This window comes from Schistocerca gregaria, chromosome 5 (assembly GCF_023897955.1).
Source record: "Schistocerca gregaria isolate iqSchGreg1 chromosome 5, iqSchGreg1.2, whole genome shotgun sequence".
NCBI classification, from domain to species: Eukaryota; Metazoa; Arthropoda; class Insecta; order Orthoptera; family Acrididae; genus Schistocerca; species Schistocerca gregaria.
Window position 1 is genome coordinate 183,390,036 of NC_064924.1, and position 23,474 is coordinate 183,413,509.

Below are 23,474 nucleotides of genomic sequence, written 5' to 3' on the forward strand. Positions count from 1 at the left end.
TTTATTTTATTGTTATTATTACTAAAATCATAGGCATCAGTGGCATGTTAAAAGTAAGACTGATTGACATTTTATGTTTTAAGGTGAGAGGACAGGAGGAGGGGGAAGACAGTATGAAACTGTGACCATCTACCCTAGAACTGAACCTTGGATCTGCAGCTGCTACCTCTCTTACGTCCAGGAGCCTCTGTAACACACATAAAACCACATTAAGGCTCACTTGAACATACTCTACTCCGGCATCTATGGGGGGGGGGGGGAGGAGGCGGGAGGTGTTTATCTTCTTACACATATCAATTTCAAAACTTCTCTCATAACTTTCCGAGAATAAATTACCATGAAAACTAAGAGTGTTGAAAATGGCAAGGTATTCTGGAAATTACAAAGCTTTGTGTAAAACAGAGTGATTCTCAGTTGCACTGTCCTCTTGACAAATTTCTCTTGTGTAACTTTTTGTAATATCTCGGTGCTTCAATGAACTGACTACTCTTAAATACAGCTTGTTACAAAAAGGTACGGCCAAACTTTCAGGAAACATTCCTCACACACAAGTAAAGAAAAGATGTTATGTGGACATGTGTCCGGAGACACTTAGTTTCCATGTTACAGTTTATTTTAGTTTCATCAGTATGTGCCAATTCCATGGCCTCCACGCTCTCCTGACCTCAACCCTCTTGACTTTCATTTATGGGGACATTTGAAAGCTCTTGTCTACGCAACCCCGGTACCAAATGTAGAGACTCTTCGTGCTCGTATTGTGGACGGCTGTGATACAATACGCCATTCTCCAGGGCTTCATCAGTGCATCAGGGATTCCATGCGATGGAGGGTGGATGCATGTATCCTCGCTAACGGAGGACATTTTCAACATTTCCTGTAAGAAGTGTTTGAAGTCACGCTGGTACCTTGTGTTGCTGTGTGTTTCCATCCCACGATTAATGTGATTTGAAGAGAAGTAATAAAATGAGCTCTAACATGGAAAGTAAGTATTTCCGGACATATGTCCACATAACATATTTTCTTTCTTTGTGTGTGAAGAATGTTTCCTGAAAGTTTGGTCGTACCTTTTTGTAACACCCTGTATATGAACACTAGTGTATCCATTTATACACCATTTATGTTAGTTGCACATATCTTCACCATATGTGGTTTACATAATTTGAGGCTAATCTACATTCATCCTTATTCAGTATTCCTATATATATGTTTTTGGATAGGGTCCGCCTTTAGCAAAACACAGTGTTTAACTATCCAAAAACATATGAATTGTTAAAGCAAACACGGAAAAAAGAGCTTCAATACCAAGATGATTATTCAGTATTGCTGTTTCAATAGTCAAAGGTTATTTCAAAGACATAATACCTACATGGTTTGAGCAGTACAATGGTACTAAGTAAATCAGGTGTTCATTTTATTTTTTTAACTTCTTGTTAATACTGAAATCAAATATTTCAGCACTGATTTGATCTGAGTATTATCACAATACAAACGTATTCCAGGAGAAAATGTATTACTTTTAATTCTTTATAATGATACTAATAAAAACAGTTAATATGCCTTACTATTTAGTGTTAATGTTAATGGAATATTTGAAAACCAATTGTCAGCTCATTAAAATAGTTTACTAGACGATAGAGTCTGGTATCAGAAAATCCATTCACTGTTACAGAAAATGATAAATTCAAAATTCATTGGAATTACAATATAATAATTGCTAAAAACAACTTTCTACAGGCAATCTGATATAACAGTGAGTTTGTTTGGGCAATAAAGCCCCAACAGTTTACAATGTAATTCTCATCGACACTCAGGCCTACAGCTTAAGACACTTAATATTTACACTGCTAACCACCGTTTTCATTTCATATTTTCAACTCACACATCAAGGAATGCTGTGAATTGCACATACTATCACTAACACTTAACTCAATAGACATATATAGCAAATGTTATATTTACATGCATCATTAGCGTTTCTAGCAGTTCTTTTGCTAGAATTAACTGGATGACACTAACTGATGAAAAAAAGATTCAACTCGTTTTGTCCTTAATTACAGAGCATAAAAAAGTAAATTTATCTTCATACACCTTCACAAATTATTATTTATATGGTGTGGGATGTTAAGAGACTTCAACTACTGTCTTCAAATTGTCTCAGTTGCACACAACTCCTCTTCACTGAGAAGCCCATTACAGCAGCTGCGATCAAAAGTGGTCGTTTTATAACAACGATAACGAAACTGTGGAAAGCAGGTATCACATTAAAAATAAATAAAGAATGAACTGAGTATAAGGAACGCGGCCTTTCATGATTTCAGTAACTGCCAAACAAAAATTTAAAAACATATATTTAATTTCTGTACTTGAACATTGTCTTATAGACAATAATATTTCCTAATTCACACTGCCAGTGTATAACATTGATTATTAGTTCTACAGAAATAGACTCACAGTCTAAATGTATGAAAATGGTCAACTTCCATTGATTATTAGTTCTACAGAAATAGACTCCCAGTCTAAATGTATGAAAATGGTTAACTTCCTCGTTGTAACTACAGTGACTTTTCGTACAAAGTTTAGTTTTTTGTAACTGGATAACTCGTGATTTAGGAATGCTGCTGTAAAAACGATACTTATTGAAGAACTCCCAGCTAGAGGGAGACAATAAGAATCGGGTTCCTATAAAAAAAAGAGTCAGAATTTGTAGCTGAACAAAACTACACAAGATACGAATTGAATGGCTCACTGTACAAAAGCACAAAACAGGATCCGAAGTAGAAACTATATGCATACTTAAGACTAGCGTTATGGAGTGGTTTGACTGTAGTATACCAAAAATCCTCGAACTAGTTCTGACAATTGCAAAAAGTCATTGCCTATTTTCTAGCCGTTTCAAACAACTTTTTGGTTCTGAGAAAGGGCTGGAAGTAGTCAACAGTGCTGCTAGAATTTCGTTTTCGCTCTGCATATGCTTGCAACGATTGTGAGTTGCTGCCACTTATCCTCATAGATATGAATGTGGTGGCTTATGAGTGTACATTTTGGTTATTCACAGATCTTTAGATCGGGATAAATTTGAGAGTGTGAAATAGCTTCTGCAATAGAATAGTTGTGATAATGAACAAATTTATGCAACTGCAGGCACTGTCAGTAACAATAATATTAGTAATAATATTAATAATAGCAATAATATGAGTAACTTGTCTGAGGAAGGAAGGAACTGTTTTTGTGGAATTTGGTTGTTTTGTACACAATAAGTACATTTTAGGGGAAGAACGAAATAATGTTATAGTTTTCCCTACTCTCATATCTGTATTGGTGCATGAATTATCTTCCGAGCTAAAAATCAGACCTTCTTACATTGTACCCACTGAACCACTTACACGTATTGTACACTTCTTTGTTAAATGTTTGCTTGTAGCTACATTTATTTTATTTCGTCACATTTTCAATCAACGGATCTGATCTTGGAGGCCTTAGTTCCTTTGCAGCTAATTTTTCGTCGTAATTTACTTTTCTGTACGTATTTAAAATAGATTCAACAGAGTTCTTGTTGACATTGTTGACACTGTACACGAAAGCTGATTCCTGCATAGCAAACAAACGACTTCAAACACAAATTGCCTTTACGGAAATGAAATATCAACATCGTCACTTAAGCACAGTTGAAAGAAACCTACTGAAATGGTGTAATCTCCTGAAATCCACAAAATAGGTTTTACTGTCGGTGTAAGTGTAAAATACACTCACGTACAATCTAATTTTGCTGCATAGTATGCGAACTGGCATATCTGAGGAGTGTGCTACCACCTGATGGCACTGACATAAACTGCTACTTGAGTGTACTTGAGTGGAGAGGGCTTTCTGTGTGTGCCATGAACCATGCATGTTGTTTATCATATCTATATGTATTTGACCTATAAGACAATTACGTCATGCCAGTTGCACATGTGCAAAAGCTTCTTAAAACGAGCACAAGTGAAGATGCACTCGCGACCCTGATGCCAAGTTTCAAGGAGCTTGTAACCCCTAGTATTATGAGAAAAAATACTTGTATGAGAAGGACAATTTCTCCTCATGAACAGCTGGCGGTAACATTAAGATTCCTAGCAACAGGAAGGAGCTACAAGGATTTGGAGTTTTCAACTGCAATATCGAAACAAGCATTGAGTGAAATAATACCCAACACATGTGAAGCTATTTACGCTGTCCTGAAGGATGAGTTCATGAAGGTAAGTCAATTAAATTAAGTCTGTCAAGTTACAGATAATATTTTTGGTGTTGTAGACGTGTTTGAAACACAGTAGGCCTATATTATTAGAGATTATATACATACATGGCCAATGAGCTATGATTTACTTTGTTTATGAGTAGGCATTTTCAGTTCGCTACTGTGTAGAAGCAACCTGTTACAAACTTTTGTTCCAGGATATGAAACTCCATTCTGAATTCTAGACAGAGATTCGTTATCTGCCTGAAAAGTTTTACTTGTAGTATTGTGGTTGTGAATACTATAGTTAATATAGATATACTATTGTTTTACATTACCTCGTGTTCCATTTCCTCGCACATTGACACTCCAATTTCATCTCCAATTGTACTCCTTCTTGGTCTTGGCGTTTCTTTATCACTAATAAAGCCAAGCAGATCAAAATACCATAACGTTGGCTGGTATACTTGATATACTCCCACACTAGATCTTCTAGATTTCTGAACTTTGGAATAACTCTTTTCAGTAAACAGTTCGCATTTTTTTTTATTACTGTTTCTCTGTTTGCCAAGGCGTCAACTGCCCGCAGTTTTTCAATTGGAGCATTGTATGCTGCTGTCTTTTTGTCTTGGTCACTATATTCTTTACTTTTAATCTTCCACAAACATGGGTGGTTTTTATACATTTCAATGGAATCACTTACAAACTTTCGAGAACACTGAAGAGTATCAGCCATTTTAATGCCCTGTGAGCACAAATACAAACACTAGACTGAGAAAACAGCTGTTTCGCGCCAGATTTGCGGCGATCTCCTGTCCACACGCTCCAACGTGTCTGCACAGATGTGGTTTGAAAAAAAAAACAGATTTGAGGGGTTTCGCTCAAACCTCCAGCTCCAACTTCCAGATTGCACACTCCTCAGGCTGGTGCAAATCTTCTGTCCACACACAACAATCTGTCTGCGCAGATGTGATGTGCGCAGACAGATCGTTGTGTGTGGATGGGCCTTTATACACCAGCTACCACTGGATGAGCCCAAGATATATAATTTATTAAGCACCTCTAAAGAGGAGATAGATGTAGATAATCTGACAGAGGAAGTAGACGCCATGAGGAAATAGGAGTTTATAAACCGGTCTGATTTCAAAGCAAACTATGAGGTGAGGCAATAAAGTAATGAGGCTGATTTTCTTTGCAAATGTGGCAACCCTGCAGGCTTGTGTAGTCACAATATCTTTGACATTGGTCTGTGAGCTGCTTCTAGTCCAAGCAGCACATCGAAGCAACTGCTCAGTCGAGGAGTTGTGCTGTTATAAAGTAGCACATGTTTGTGTCTCTTGTCATGGAAATGGAACCACATAATATTGCGCAATGGTATGCCATTTCTTTTTTGCGTTTTGGGTGAAAACGCGACGACTACTTACAGTAAGCTTCATAAGGCTTTTGGAGAGGGGGTTATGTCAAGATATCAAGTTTCTCATTGGATTAAAATGCTTAGTGAAGGCAGAACGAATGTTGAAGACCGCAGTGGATGACTATCGACCTCACAGACGGATGTCAACTTGGTCAGGGTGCGTGAACTCGTACGATCTGATCGAAGATTATCCGTGAAAATGATTGCATAACAACTGAACATAAATCTAGAAACGGATCTTGGTATGAGAAATATTTGTGCAAAAATGGTCCCCAAAAATCTCACACCACAACAACCAGAAACACAGAAAAATGTGGCAGCCGATCTGTTAGAGAAACGAAAATCAATCCAGAATTTTGAGTCATGTTATCACTGGTAATGGAAGTTGGTTATTTCAGTATGTTCCAGAGACAAAACGCCAAAGTTCGCAATGATGCTCAAAGGGATAACCGAGACCAAAAAAAGCTCACATGTCAAAGTCAAAAGTGAAATGCATGCTTGTGTGCTTCACTGATTCCAAGGGAGTTGTGCATAAAGAGTGGGTGCCTACTGGACAAACAGTTAACCAATATTACTACAAAGAAATTTTAGAAAGACTTCGTAAAAGAGTTCTTCATGTCCGTGCCAACATTGCTGATAATTGTATTCTGCATGACGATAAGCGCCACCCCATACTGATCTGTCAGTACAGCAATTTTTATCCTCAAAACAAATTTCAGTACTACCACAGCCACCTTATTCACCAGATATCCTTCTGTGCGACTTTTTTTTATTTCCGAGAGTCAAAACGGCGGTCAAGGGACACCATTTTCAAACAACACAAGATCTCCAAAAAGCTGTGACGAGGGTCTTGGATAATACTATACAAGATGAGATCCAGAATTGTTGCCATCAATGGCAAAAACGCTGGAAAAAGTGTGTGCAATCAGAAGGGATCTACTTTGATGGGGACAATACTACACTTGACTAAACGGTAAACAACATTTTTTCACATCAGTCTCATTACTTTATTGTCGCACCACTCCGTTAACAACTGCAGAAGGAAGTTGTGAAGAATAGGGTATCTCGTCAAGTTGTCAGGTGAAATTATTAACGTATTGATAACTAGTTGTGTAAACGTTTATCAGTATACTCAGCAGAATCATGTAAAATGAATTAGATAAAATTTACTAGTAGCAAATATGAGACCGAGAGAAGAAAGTAATTAGTCAATGCAATAGACTTTCAGAACTTACTTGTGATGTACTTAATTTATGTTTAAAAGAATCGACTATCAAATCGAAATTACTGCTGTCGAAATTAACAAGTGTAGATCTTTGATGTGTACGTGACGATTATCTTTGGCGAGGGTCGGCAGTATTTGTTTATATTTGTGTGTTGTTTGTATGAACCGGCAAGTCTTAAATATTAGCAATGCCGTTTATGAAAGGGCGAGCACCCATAAGAAGGACTCTGAAGTATCTTGAAGCAGGAAAACTTATTTTCAAACCCAGAGTAAAGATATTTACGGTTAATTACAACACTTCTGGTGATCATCATCAGGGAGCAAGGTGAAGTTGCATATGTCGAATGTAAAGTATATATGATACGATTTCTTGTTTTACTGGTTCACAAACGAGTTTACTCGCGTACGTTCTAACATTCAAAGCGCTCTAGCAAACGTGGTTTTACGTACTGTACTACATAAGTAGACGAAGGGAAGCTTTCAATAGTGATTTATATATATAAACATGAAATCGTAGCCGGCCGCGGTGGTCTCGCGGTTCTAGGCGCGCAGTCCGGAACCGTGCGACTGCTACGGTCGCAGGTTCGAATCCTGCCTCGGGCATGGATGTGTGTGATGTCCTTAGGTTAGTTAGGTTTAAGTAGTTCTAAGTTCTAGGGGACTAATGACCACATCAGTTGAGTCCCATATTACTCAGAGCCATTTGAACCATGAAATCGTATCTGAAATGTAGCGAAGCCAAATGCTTAGTCCGCGACGTATTGAAAAATGCAACGGGGCCCAGTACATAACTTTTACCTACAACTGTTTTGAAAACATTTGTGATGATGGTGATATAGGTTCTATATGGAAGGCTAGGGAAAACATATCAGATGACTCAGCTTCTGATTACATGGCAGTGTCAAAAACTGCTCCAGGAAGTGATCTGATTATTGCAACACAGCGTACTGAATAGCCTTTTAAGAGAAAAACATAATTACCTCGTAAACAAAGCGTTTCCAGAGATCCGTTGAGTGTCAAAAGATTTGGGCTATACTTAGGCATACATTGTTCCATGATCCTACATTGATAAAAGTGTTGTCTCTCCAGCCATACAAAACAGTAAATAGCTGTTGTTTATCTCCTATTGGTAGCTAAATATTTTCTTTATTAATTGATTTTTTCTTTAAATTAAAGTTAAATACCCTGTTTGCAGTACTTAACAGTAAGGTATTTTTACAGCAAACACTGCAATTTGTCTTGTAATTAACAGGAATTTTCATTCTAGACATTAGACAGTTGATCAAGATTGCAGTCAGTGAGATATATTTCTAATTTTCTTTGGAACAGATTGGAATTCCCAGCAAGTTTCCTACTTTACACTGTTTAAAATCATGTTGCTTGCCCTTTTAACTGAGTGTGTAACTTCAGTTTGTATTATAGATTGGAAGGAAAGATGCACATGAAAATTATTTTTATGTTCTGCCTTAATTATATCAGCATGACTAACATCTAGTTATCAGTTAGAATCAATGGGCATAGGCAGAGAATGTACACTGGCAACACGCTATATCCTGTTGCAGAGCATGCTCTACAACATGACAGTCATGATCTCATTCTTTCCATCTCAGCGTTTCTTCATAGTAACTACTTTTTTGTTTTAGTTTTTTACATCTTTCATTTTCCGATTTGTGTATTTTTTGCTGCCCCCCCCCCCCCCCCCCTCTCGCCACTGTTATGTACAATCAACATAGCTTTTCATTCTTATTAATGTCTAGATGATGTTTTAGCATCATCTCTGTCTTGCATATTACCCTGTCTCCCACTTTTGAGCTCTCATGTTTTCAAATCTCTTCTGGTGCAGTTCCCAACAATCAGTCTTTCCTTCTCGTCCCGTCCGGTAAGTCTCCCCGACCCAAGGTTTTGACTTTTCTGAACTATCCCGCTTTTTCTTAATCTCTCCATCCTTTTCCTGTGCCCCTCTTCCTTCCCCTTAAACTCTTCTGCCAGAAGAAGGAACCACTGGCTCTCAATGCTTATGTGTGTGTGTTTTCTCCAACCGCCGCTTGGTGAGTAGATTTTTTTATGTATGCAATTACATTATATTGTCAGAAATGGATTGTTTTTGCTGTCGTATATTTTAATTGTAACTCCCTTGTCATGTTTTCATTTTCACTGTAATTCCAGTTTGCTTACATTCTGCCATATTCACATTCTTCATCTTTTCTTTTTTTCCTGTTTCTCAGTAACTCTTAAAAACAGCTTCGTCACACCATCTTCCTCCTCACACCTGTAATGTTCTGGACTCCTCCCCCCCCCCCCCCCCCCCCACCCCCCTGTGACTTTGAATCACCAGTCTGTTTTCATGGTAAGAGCAACTGTTGCGTTGATAAGGCTCTGTGTGAACTTGCATCTCTCTGCTTTTACATTCATGAACTTCTCACAACACATATTAAGGAGGAAGCAGTGTTTGGCTGATTCTGCTAGGAATGTTCATTCTCAGGCTTATTAACAGCTAACCATGCCGTGATGCAAACCACTGTACTTGCTCTGTCTGCCACTGGAGTTGATTGAGCATATCTGTGAAACTTTTGTGCTTGCTAAATAAACTTGCAATGAAATATGCCGCTTTTCTTCAGATCTTCTCTATGTCATCTGTCAGTCCTATCTGATATGTATCCCTGACTGGCAAGCAGTATTCAAGAATTGGCCAAACAAAAGGTTTGTAAGCTACCTCCTTTGTATATATACCACCATACAGTTTCTGAGGATTCTTCCAAATTATCTCAGTCTGGAATCTGACTATCTTGCAATCACTTGTATGGGGTCATTCCACTTCACATTACTGATCTGCAATTAGATTAGATTTACTTTCATTCCAATTGATCCATTGTGAGGAGGTCCTCCAGAATGCAGAACATGTCAGAAAAACAACAATACATGACAAGTATTTACAACTCAGACAAATAAGCTGATGTACCATTCCACAGGTCCCAAGTAGAATGATCGTCATTTTTTAATGAACACTATATGGAAGAATCATTTTACAAATACTAATGCACTGAATTTAAAATAAAAAAGTTTTATTTATTTGTTTACAAGGTAATAAATGTGTAATACAACTACTACAATACTTATTTACAATCAGCACATTACTGCATTGAAATGGTGCAGAAGTTAGATAGTATTTATACACACACACTCACACACTTATTTACAATGAACACAGTACTGCACTGAAATTGTGCAGAAGTTATGTTGTACACACACACACACACACACACACACACACACACACACACACACACACCAGTTGGTTCTACTGAGAAATTCATCAATGGAGTAGGAGGAGTTGGCCACCAATAAATCCTTTAGGCTTCTCTTAAACCGAATTTCATTGGTTGTTAAGCTTTTATGGCTGCTGGCAAGTTATTGAAAATATGTGTTCCTGAATAATGCACACCTTCTTGTACAAGACTAAGTGACTTTAAATCCTTGTGAAGATTATTCTTATCTCTAGTATTGATTCCATGAATTGAGCTGTTGGTTTGAAAAAGTGATATATTTTTAATGACAAATGTCATTAAAGAATAAATATATTGGGAAGCAGTAGTTAGTATCCCTAGTTCCCTAAACAGGCTTCTGCAGGATGTTCTTGAGTTCACACCACATATAACTCTTACTGCACATTTTTGTGCCTGGAAAACTTTAGATTGGCTTGATGAATTACCCCAAAAAATAATCCCATATGACATTATAGAATGAAAGTAAGCATAGTATGCCAGCTTTTTCATTGTTATATCCCCTATATCTGACACAATTCACATTGCAAATAGAGATTTGTTAAGATGCTTCAGGAGGACGACAGTTCAATGCCGCGTCCGGCCATCCTGATGTAGGTTTTCCGTGATTTCCCTAAATCGCTCCAGGCAAATGCCAGGATGGTTCTTTGAAAGGGCACGGCTGACATCCTTCACCAATCCGATGAGACCGATGATGACCACGCTGTCTGGTCTCCTTCCCCAAACAACCCAACACCAAGATGTTTCAGCAGTTCTGTGGTGTGCTTTTCCCATTTGAATTTATTATCAAGCTGTAATCCCAAGAATTTAACACTGTCCAATTCTTGTGTCTGCTTGTCATCCTATTTTAGGCATATACTCGTGGAACACCCCTTACAAGTTCTGAACTGGATGTAGTGTGTTTTTTCAAAGTTTAGTGACAAGGAATTAGCTAGGAACCACTGATTAATGTCCACAAATATTTTATTAGCTGATCTTTCTAAGACTACACTTGATTTGCTATTTATTGCAATGTTTGTATCATCGGCAAACAAAACAAACTTGGCATCTGGTAATGTTACTGATGAAAGGTAATTGATATACACAAGAAAAATTAAGGCCCCTAAAATGGAACCTTGTGGGACCCCACATGTAATTAGTTCCCAGTTGGATGATGCCTGATAGCTTGATACATGTCTCTTTTCTAGTAACACCCTTTGTTTCCTGCCATAGATATAAGATTTGAACCATTTTGCAGCATTTCCTGTTACACTATAATATTCTAATTTACTTAAAAGGATATTGTGATTTACACAGTCAAATGCCTTTGACAGATCACAAAATATACCAGCTGCCTGCAGTTTTTTATCTAATGGATTAAGCACATTTTCACAAAGTGTAGATGTTGTTGTTGTTGCGGTCTTCAGTCCTGTCCCAGTACCTACTGCAACCTACATCCTTTTAAATCTGCTTCGTGTATTCATCTCTTGGTCTCCCTCTACGATTTTTACCCTCCACGCTGCCCTCCAATACTAAATTGGTGATCCCTTGATGCCTCAGAACATGTCCTACCAACCTATCCCTTCTTCTCGTCAAGTCGTGCCACAAATTTCTCTTCTCCCCAATCCTATTCAGTACCTCCTCATTAGTTATGTGATCTACCCATCTAATCTTCAGCATTCTTCTGTAGCACCACATTTCGAAAGCTGATTCTCTTCTTGTCCAAACTATTTATCGTCCATGTTTCACTTCCATACATGGCTACACTCCATACGAATACTTTCAAAAATGACTTCCTGACACTTAAATCTATACTCGATGTTAACAAATTTCTCTTCTTCAGAAACGCTTTCCTTGCCATTGCCAGTCTACATTTTATATCCTCTCTACATCGACCATCATCACTTATTTTGCTCCCCAAATAGCAAAACTCCTTTACTACTTTAAGTGTCTCATTTCCTAATTCGACTACATTCCATTATCTTCGTTTTACTTTTGTTGATGTTCATCTTATATCCTCCTTTCAAGACGCTATCCATTCCATTCAACTGCTCTTCCAAGTCCTTTGCTGTCTCTGACAGAATTACACTGTCATTGGTGAACCTCAAAGTTTTTATTTCTTCTCCATGGATTTTAATACCTACTCCAAATTTTTCTTTTGTTTCCTTTACTGCTTGCTCAATATACAGATTAAATAACATCGGGGAGAGGCTACAACCCTGTCTCACTCCCTTCCCAACCACTGCTTCCCTTTCATGTCCCTCGACTCTCATAATTGCCATCTGGTTTCTGTACAAATTGTAAATAACCTTTCGCTCCCTGTATTTTTACCCCTGCCACCTTCAGAATTTGAAAGAGATTATTCTAGTCAACATTGTCAAAAGCTTTCTCTAAGCCGTAGGTTTTCCTTTCCTTAATCTTTCTTCTAAGATAAGTCGTAGGGTCAGTATTGCCACACGTGTTCCAGTATTTCTATGGAATCCAAACTGATCTTCCCCGAGGTCGGCTTCTACTAGTTTTTCCATTCGTCTGTAAAGAATTCGTGTTAGTATTTTGCAGCTGTGGCTTATTAAACTGGTTGTTCGGTAATTTTCACATCTGTCAACACCTGCTTTCTTTGGGATTGGAATTATTATATTCCTCTTGAAGTCTGAGGGTATTTCACCTGTCTCATACATCTTGCTCACCAGATGGTAGAGTTTTGTCAGGACTGGCTCTCCCAAGGCCGCCAGCAGTTCTAATGGAATGTTGTCTACTCTGGGGGCCTTGTTTCGACTCAGGTCTTTCAGTGCTCTGTCAAACTCTTCATGCAGTATTGTATTTCCCATTTCATCTTCATCTACATCCTCTTCCATTTCCATAATATTGTCCTCAAGTACATCACTCTTGTATAGACCCTCTATATACTCCTTCCACCTTTCTGCTTTCCCTTCTTTGCTTAGAACTGGGTTTCCATCTGAGCTCTTGATATTCATACAAGTGACTCTCTTTTCTCCAAAGGTCTCTTTACTTTTCCTGTAGGCAGTATCTATCTTACCCCCTAGTGAGATAAGCCTCTATATCCTTACATTTGTCCTCTAGCGATCCTTGCTTAGCCATTTTGCACTTCCTGTCGATCTCATTTTTGGTTTGTATTCCTTTTTGCCTGCTTCATTTTTGCATTTTTATATTTTCTCCTTTCATCAATTAAATTCAATTTTTCTTCTGTTACCCAAGGCTTTCTACTAGCCCTCATCTTTTTACCTACTTGATCCTCTGCTACCTTCACAGCTTCATCCCTGAAAGCTACCCATTCTTCTTCTACTGTATTTCTTTCCACCATTACTGTCAATTGTTCCTTTATGCTCTCCCTGAAACTCTGTACAACCTCTGGTTCTTTCAGTTTATCCAGGTCCCATCTCCTTGAATTCCCACCTTTTTGCAATTTCTTCAGTTTTAATCTACAGGTCATAACCAATAGATTGTGGTCAGAGTCCACATCTGCCCCTGGAAATGTCTTACAATTTAAAACCTGGTTCCTAAATCTCTGTCTTACCATTATATAATCTATCTGATACCATTAAGTATCTCCAGGGTTCTTCCATGTATACAACCTTCTTTCATGGTTCTTAAACCAAGGGTTAGCTATAATGAAGTTGTGCTCTGTGCAAAATTCTACCAGGCAGCTTCCTCTTTCATATCTCTCCCCCAATCCATATTCACCTACTACATTTCCTTCTCTCCCTTTTCCTACTACCGAATTCCAGTCACCTATGACTATTAAATTTTCATCACCCTTCACTATCTGAATAATTTCTTTTATTTCATCATACATTTCTTCAATTTCTTCGTCATCTGCAGAGCTAGTTGGCATATAAACTTGTACTACTGTAGTATGTGTGGGCTTCGTATCTATCTTGGCCACAATAATGCCTTCACTGTGCTGTTTGTAGTAGCTTACCCGCATTCCTATTTTCCTATTCATTATTAAACCTACTCCTGCATTACCCCTACTTGATTGTGTGTTTATAACCCTGTAGTCACCTGACCAGAAGTCTTGTTCCTCCTGCCACCGAACTTCACTAATTCCCACTATATCTTACTTTAACCTATCCATTTCCCTTTTTAAATTTTCTAACCTACGTGCCCAATTAAGTGATCTGACATTCCACGCTCCGATCCGTAGAACGCCAGTTTTCTTTCTCCTGATAACGACATCCTCTTGAGTAGTCCCCGCCCGGAGATCCGAATTGGGGACTATTTTACCTCCGGAATATTTTACCCAAGAGGACGCCATCATCATTTAATCATACAGTAAAGCTGCATGCCCTCGGGAAAAATTACGGCCGTAGTTTCCCCTTGCTTTCAGCCATTCGCAGTACCAGCACAGCAAGGCCGTTTTGGTTAGTGTTACAAGGCCAGGTCAGTCAATCATCCAGACTGTTGCCCTTGCAACTACTGAAAAGGCTGCTGCCCCTCTTCAGGAATCACATGTTTGTCTGGCCTCTCAACAGATACCCCTCCGTTGTGGTTGCACCTACGGTACAGCTATCTGTATTGCTGAGGCACGCAAGCCTCCCCACCAACGGCAAGGTCCATGGTTCATGGAGGGGAGGTAATAGCCTTCTCAATATCAGAACCCTTTAGAAATCCGAACTGTGACTTTGACAATATATTATTCGAGATAAGATGGTTATAAAGCCAACTGTACATTACTTTTTCTAAAATTTTTCGAGAATGCTGGCAAAAGTGAAATTGGGCAGAAATTTGATGCTATTTCTTTATTTCCCTTCTTAAACAGTGGCTTAACTTCAGCATATTTTAGCCATTCAGGAAATGTTCCACTGATAAACAACTGGTTACACAGATAGCTTAATAGGTTACTTAGAATCACATTCTTTAATTAGCTTTGTTGATATTTCATTATACCCACTACATGTTTTTGATTTTAAAGATTTTGTGATGAGCATTATTTCTCCTGGGTTAGTGAGAGTCAAATTCATATTATGGAAGTTACTTGAAATGTCTGGTCTGAGGTATTCCGTGGCAGCATCTACAGAACCTGACAACTCCGTTTTTTCAGTAACAGTTATGAAATGTTTGTTAAAAAGTTCTGCACCACTATACACATCTGTCACCAATCATTTACTCCTAATGCTATTTGTCCCTTTTCATGTCTGGTTCTACCAGTCTCCTCCTCCATGCATACTTCAATATATTTCGTGGGTGTGACTGCTTCCAGTGATTGTCCTACAATTGCGAAATTGTACAGTAATGAGCATTTCTGTCTATTTATGTGCAGGATGTTACATTTGTTTATGTTGAGGTTCAACTATCAGTCCATGCACTAAGCATCAATTCTCTCCAGGTCTTCCTACATAGTGGAACAATTTTCAGTTTTGCAACTTCTCTGTGTACAAGTGCACGTTATGCTTTGACATTTAAAGATTTCTCTCTGTTGAGAATGAAATGCTGTGTTCTGTTTGCTAGAAATTTGTCAGTCTACTCACATAGTTGGCTTGATATTATGTACTCTTTTATTTTGTTCATTGGCCGGCAGTGCAGAACCATATCGAACACATTTCAAGCCGTGTGGCATCAACCAGGATGCCAGTATCTACTGCTTTCTGGGTCTCGTGACTGAAACTGAATAGAGTGCTGGATTCCACACAATCATTGTTTTCAGAACTCATGTTGATTCCTAAAGAGATTTTCAGTTCCCAGAAATATCATGATAAAGGAGCTTAAAAAACATCCAAAATTCGACAGGAGACTAGTATCTTAGGCCTATTGTGATGTGAATATGTTCAACAACTGTTGTTGAAAGTGGAAGTGATCTGCACTTTTTCCAATCACTAGGAATGCTTCACTCCTCCAGTGACATCATAAATGGATTTAACGTAACAAAGCAGAAATGACTAGTGCTGTCAAATTTAAATGAAATATTTGCAGCTTTTAAAAATGCATGTCCTGATTGTAAAATTGGAAGATCAAAATTTTGTGACCTTCGCCCTAAGTGGTGTATTCAGGCCCTCTCCTTAGGAAAACACTCCATATGTGTTTGTTTATATCATCAAAATGTTAAACTGATGACTGCCAGTGCAAAGCTCAGTGATGTTAACTGCAAATAGTTACTAGCTTGAATGGCCTGTGACACAAAAAATTATGATTGGATGAGGAGTTTGTACAATAAATGCCATGATAAAGAAACCACCCTTGAATTGTTTAACGAATCTTATGAGGAAATGCCCAACAATGGTAGCTTCAAACAGTGGGTCACAACCGACAGGGCTGAAATGATAACAGTGGTTAAACCTCAGGAAGGATGCATTGAATCTTTAACTGATAACTTTGAAAATCTCAGAAGTCACCTCTAAGTCCCTAAAAGCCAAAGTAAATATTTGAAGGACAAAAAAGCGCAACTTTATGAAACTGAATGCATAATCCCAGATGATTTTGCAGAAAACTTTAACGTTTGTGGTTCTGGATGAAATACAAGGGTACCTCTGGGTCAGTGACCAGGCAACAGTGCATCTGTTTGTTCGGTGCTTCAGAAATGAGAAAGACGAAGTTTGCATTTCTTCAATTTGCATTCTAAGCAACTACTTTGAGTACAACTCTTTTGTTGCCTATGTATTTCAAACCTATGTAACAAATTACATAAAAGAAAAGTTTCCCAAGGTTGAGAAGCTCCTATACATTTTAGATGGAAGGGGTAGTCGATACAATAAGAAAAAGAATTTTTCAGATCTTTGCAACCACGAAGTAGATTTCAGGTTGGAGGGTCAATGACATTTTTTTGCCTCTTGCCATGGTAAAAATGCATGTGATGGAGTAGAAAGTACAACAAAATGTGAAGTGAGTAAAGTCAGCCTACAAATAAAGACCACAGACCAAATTCTTGCAAAAGAGGACACATATGCCTTTTGCATGGATAATATTAAAGACATTACCTATTTTCTCATCAAGAATAATGAGGTAGTTCTTCAAATCAAAACAACCTTCAACCAGTTTTGAAAACAGTATAGCAATAGGAGGAACAAATCAATTCCACATATTCCTTGGCATTCGAATTTTTCCATATAATTCAATACCTTAACTTCAGTAATAATTGATTGCATGTAGCCAATATCACATATGAATTAGGCAATAGCCATAAGATCAATTGTAGTTTAATGTGAATTATTTCCTCATTTTCTGAAATTCATCTCTTTGTTCACAGTTAAATATCAATGGTGAAATTATTTTACAGTACTTGGCTGTCATATAGATGTACAAAATGTGCAACAATCAAATTTTTTACATATAGTTCCACCAGAGATAATAAGCCCAAACTTTATTTTTTGTAAAGATTTACAAATTTCAGAAATTTATAAAAAATTAAGGAAACATTTGTCAGTGTTCTTGCTTTACATAAGACTAGTAGTTTATGATATCTAGCTAGAGGAAAAAAATACACTGTGATAAATCATTCCTTGGTCGTTATTTTTGGGTCCAAAAAGTGGATTTTCTACATTTTCAATACCAAAATTTGGAGGTCATTTTGACTGCCTATTTTTGAATTTAGGGTATTTTGGATAATAAGCAGTGTTGTAGAGGAGACATTTCTAAAAGTAATCATGTCAATTGCAATGTTATAACAAGATCCGCTGAAGAGATACTCAAATTAACACTTAAGTCTCCAAATAGAAAAACTGTCATGCACTTACAAATAAAACTGGCTGCCATTCAGTAACGATGCAAGATAACATTTTTGTAAAAACTGTTAAGAACTTCTTATTTATAGGGTGAATATATATTAAAAAATAAATATATTTAAAAATGGTCAAGTAATGAACTTAATTTTTATTGGGTCACTTCATTTGGATTGACCCTCATATTATAAAATAATTCACTCTCATAACTGTAAGTAATATATTTTTCTTCCACAGGGACTTTGTATTTTGGTACCTTCCTCAGATTCAGTACAAAAATCCAGATGTCCAAGTTGCAACATTTAAGAACATGACACCATCACCTTTTATAAGATGTTTTTTTGGTAAGTAAACACAATACCTTTGTGTGGTGTAGTAACTGAAAACCCAATGTTGCCCAGTTACTGACATAACTGCCTATTTGCTTCTGTCTTGGGTTCTTCGGCCGACGTTCGTCTGATGATTTTACTGACATTTCACCAGCACGAGTGTCTGGCATTGTCAGAGCTTCACCCTCCATTGCCGGTGGTGAACTGGAGCTGAGCTCGCGGGCGCAGACTCTATGTATCTGGTGCGCCAACGTTTGAGGACTTCTCCGCGGTCATTTCCTGTGCGGTTCTCCTCTTGCTACCTGCGATGGTCGTTTGCTGCAATACAGGAAGCCAGGATCCATTTACCTTAAGGCTTTCCTCTTTCTTGCTGAAGCTGTTTCCGTGTTTGTGTATTTCTACAGCTTCTCTAAACAAGCGGGTGTGGCAGTGCTTCTCTACAGCCATAACTTCCGTGTCGGAGAATTGTATTACACAATCGGTCTCACTCAGTGCGTGCTCTGCCACAGCTGATTTCTCCACCTGCCCCAACCTGCAATATCGCTTATGTTCTTTGATCCTGGTGTTGATTGATCATCTGGTCATTCCAACATAAACTTTTCCGCGTGTGCATGGTAAGCAACACACACGGACTGATACCTGCACAAACTATCAAACCACCACCCGAGCCAGAAAAGAGGCATGATTCACATGCTCGTAACACAAGCAGGATGAATATGTGAGCCACAGCACCTCAAACACGAAATGCAACATCTGGAATGTTTTCTGAGGAGCAATGGGTACTCCACAATTATATTAGAAGTGTAACAGATCCAAACACTCGGCGAATTAATAAATCAGGAAAAGAAATGTCGGGTACGACCTTTCTGCCATACATTCCCTGAGTGATAGACAGAATCGGCCATATATTGCACAAACACGATTTAAAGATAATTTTCAAACTGACGAGAAAGATCAAAAAATGTCTTAGATCGGCGAAGGATAAAAGGGACCCACTTGCAATGTCGGGAGTATACCACTTACCATGCACATGCAGAAAAGTTTACATCGGAATACTGGTCGATCAATCAACACCAGGATCAAAGAACATAAGTGACGTTGCAGGTTGGGGCAGGTGGAGAAATCGGCCGTGGCAGAGCACGCGCTGAGTGAGACTGACCATGTAATACAATTCTCCGACACGGAAGTTCTGGCTGTAGAGAAGCACTATCACATCCTCTTGTTTAGAGAAGCTGTAGAAATACACAAACACGGGAACAGCTTCAACAGGAAAGAGGAAGCCTTAAGGTAAATGGATCCTGGCTTCCTGTACTGCAGCGAACGACTGTCGCAGGTAGCAAGAGGAGAACTGCACCGAAAATGACCATGGAGAAGCCCTCAGACGTTGGCGCGCCAGGTACATATAGTCTGTGCCCGCGAGCTCGGCTCCAGTTCACCACTGGCAATGGGGGATGAAACTTTGACAATGCCAGCCACTCATGCTGGCAAAACGTCAGTAAAATCATCAGACGAACATTGACCAAAGAACCCAAGACAGAAGCAAATAGGCAGTTTGTCAACAACTGGCCACTAAAGCCTTAACAATTTTGTATTACTGACATAAGTCTAATATTAGATAGGAAAAGGAAGAAGATTTTTAGCACAATGCAGAAACAAAATTTATATACAAGTTTTGGAGGTGTTAATAGTATATTTTCAATTATTTTTAGAATTCACCCCCTTCATACACCATCTCCATCTCAAAGGTTACCCCAACTACACATTTTTCTAGTAGGTTTATGTGACATAGATGAACCAAGTTTAATTGAAATTGCTCCAGGTATTCCAGAGCTATGCCTATCTGTCACCACTTTTTCATCCTCAACCATACAAATAGGATTGCTGGGGTTATTGATATCATGGAAATAGCTTAATCTGTATCATACAGTCAAAGCTGTGAATGAAAAAATACATATTTGAGTCATTTCAGAGTTTTAATGTTTGTTCAAGCCACTCTGCGTAGACTGTATTGCAGTCACCAATTTCCTTCCAAACTTTCATTTGTAGAAGACCCACAAGATAATTGTTGTACCCTGCATTTGTTTCAATGTGATATCACCTCTTTGGAATCTAATAGACAGCTTGTTACATGTGATATGAAGTATAAGTATTATTTTATTGAAAGATGTAATTTCTGTTATTCATACAATTTTAACACAACGGAAAGAGCGAGGCCTATTAATGTGTGTGAAAAGTTGAGAATTTGAAACCACTTTCCAAGATGATAATGGTTTCAGTTTGTATTAAAAGGCCTTATTTTAAAATTAAACCAACTAAATTAATAGGCAGCTAAAGGCCTCACTCAGTACTTGAGACAAAAAATCACAGTCTAAAAACAACAGAACAGTGGTGCTCAGAAGTGTTCAAAGGGTCGGCCTGAGGAGGTAACTCTAACATAAGTTTAGGTGGGACAGGCAGCCAAGAATAAGACTAAATAATCGGATGGCAACCCGACCCAGGGACGGCTGAAGGACCGACCAACAACCTAAGCAATTCCCTTCCGCCGACCAATGGCACGACAGTGGAAAATATCAGCCAAGGACAAAGATACCAGCATCACTACATCTTCAGAATTGGAGTCTAAAAACAGCCAAGGCGCAATAACCACTCAAAAATATGAACAGCACCAACGGCTGTCGAACTACACGCCGTGCCAGACAGCATTAACACTGAGGAAACATATACTTGCTGCTCTGTCCCATCCAACCAACTGCCTACTCCAATACACAGGCAGCATTCATAACTGTTCAATGGAAATCACATAATCTACATACAGTTCCACGTAGACACTTGCATCAAGAACTCAGACAATCCTAACCAATCACTGTGGGACATCAAGGATGAATCACAAGTTGACACACACAGAGTTTCTATAAGCAGTCGGCGACCAAATACACGTCGTCCGATGAGACAACAGACTGTACGACCAACCAAGGTCATCCCCATTCAAGTCATATGTGTCAGCAATGGTCGTGCCAGTCTTGGCTGTCCGGAGCTCATTGCGGCTCCATCCCAACTCAACTCATTGTGTGCCCAGAACTCGGAGACATGGTGACCTGGGAACACAGACTCAGACCCAACCATGCAGAGGTAACACCTGCCCATGGGCCATGACATCTCTGCACAAGGAAGGAACCGACCCATGTCCGGCAAGATGACCAACTGACAAAGCCTAGAAATGGTCAAAAGACTAAATATACGTTGATTGATGAGAAACCGACAGAACGACTAACCAGTGATTGTTCCCACTCCAGTCTCCTTCTATCGGACAGTACATGTGTGCTGCCAGTGGTTGGCGAGTACTGGCTGCCCACACCTCACTGTCGCTCCATCCCAACTGAACTCCCAATATACGAAAAGCCGGAAATACTAGTGGTCGCTTCAAAGGTAATACGACAGTGCTCTTATCAATATGTGCCGCTGATTCCACTCATGGGCAGGGAAGTCAGCAGCTTACTCACGCCAGTAAATCAAATAAGAAACGAGGCGACAGTTCCATAAAGACAAGCTGTCAAGCAAGAAATGGCATGAACGTGAGCCATGCATGACTCAGTATCCTTTTCATATTCCTAATGATATGCTCCATTAAGAAGGAAATTGTGTATGAATTTCAATGTCTTCTCAACAACAGAAAAATTTATAGACTTACCTTAATACTGCTTCTCACTGTGCTGTCTTTATTGTCAGTATAGTTTAATTTTCAATGCCACCCCTTTTGCTTGAACTATTTTAATAAACTCAAGAGTCTAAATATATGCATCCGGCTATGTGGAAAGATGTAATAAATTTTCAAAAATTGTTGAAGTCTTCGCTGAGAGAACAGTATTAACAGCCTGCCTCAGGTTGACACGGTTTTTAATATCACTTCACTTTCAGCTTAGCAAAATTGCAGTAGATTTTAGATTTTTCATTAATAATATTCCCGTTATGCCTAAGATTTTGGTGTTTAGTTTGTCTTTAGACTATGTAGTTTAATTTTCAGAGACACATCTTTTGGAGTATTAGTTTTGGCTTCACTAGATGGCAGATTCTTCAGCAATGGGCTTACCTTTTCATTCGAACAAATGTTAGTAGCTTTCAGTTCTGATCAGTTGTAGTGATTCCAAAGATGTGCGAGTTGAAAATAGTATTTGGTGGAGATTATTGGAATTTCCTCGTAAATTTATTAAAGCTGGAATTAAACAAGAAAAAGTTCACAAACCATGATCAATCAGAGAGACTAACTACTCTAAGAACAACTACTTAATCGGCCAGCGTACTCAACAGATTATTTATTTACCAAAAGTTTCAGCAATTATGTAACACTCTGAGGTGTAAATAAAAGCATTAAATTCCCCCATTAACTTCCTATCAGCTTTTGCCTCAGTGAGCCCTGGTAGTTAACTACATAAAAAGTTTAGCTACTTCATTGTCCTACTTAGATAATGCAGTACAAAAATATTCACTCTTCCACTTCAGGCACAAGTTGTTTACCTCTTCTACTTATTCCTCCTATCAAATCTATCTAAATTTCAAAATATATGCAACATCTTCCCATAAGTAAGCTGCGATGATAAAGTGCTCCTTGCTGCTACACTTTTCTAAGCAAACAACATTTTATTTGGTGCCCATTCCCATTCCCCTTACCCTCCCTGCCTCATACATTAATTGCCATTTCTTGGGCTCTTAGTAAGCTCTTTAAAAATAAATCTAAATGTAGTTATCATGGAATGGGTTGTTTTTACAAATTTTTCCCTAGGGGAGCCTCTGGCTCCAATCTCAAGTTGGTTCTCCAAACAACTGTTGGATCGCTTGAGTCTTAACTTGGTCCTAGCTATTACACCAACATAACTTAATTCCTGCCACTAAATTTTTGACTAAAGTCTTAGATCAGGGCCAACAACAGTCACAGCAGTGTTTCTCTACTGCTTGTAGGTTGGTAGTGTGCCAATTCTGCATAGCCATTGGTATGATACATAACCAATCAGAGGCAAGAAAACAAGAAATTTTAGAGTCAAAATACAAATTATTCTCTTTTCCACTGTTGTCACAAATATGACCTTTTGAATATGTTATGATATACAAGGTCGTGGTTAGGTTAGAATCTAATAGCATAGCTTCAATTGCAGCAGCTGAATATTTCGATGACTCAGGAGACTGTTACAACCCAAAAATCAAGATTTTACAGGAAATCCATTTAAAGTTTTTAACAACAGCTAGTAAATAAGTGATTCATCTAACAACAATGAAAATGGAAACAAAATTAATATTTTTATTTCTTTAAATACTTATCAATATTTCAGTTTTGTCAACACTTTGTTTTAGGTAGCTTTACTATGACTTTT

The 23,474-nt window shown here is 38.3% G+C and overlaps 1 protein-coding gene across 1 annotated transcript in view; it reads left to right on the forward strand.

Annotated features, from left to right (window-relative positions):
• Window positions 1-6,951: 6,951 nt before the first annotated feature.
• The window catches only part of LOC126272512 (probable 28S ribosomal protein S25, mitochondrial), a 49,135-nt gene continuing 32,612 nt past the window's right edge, over window positions 6,952-23,474 (forward strand). The window contains exons 1-2 of the mRNA XM_049975412.1: window positions 6,952-7,174; window positions 18,020-18,126. Of these exons, the coding sequence (XP_049831369.1) occupies window positions 7,038-7,174; window positions 18,020-18,126 (244 nt within the window). The 5' untranslated portion in view covers window positions 6,952-7,037. The remainder of the gene's footprint in view (window positions 7,175-18,019; window positions 18,127-23,474) is intronic.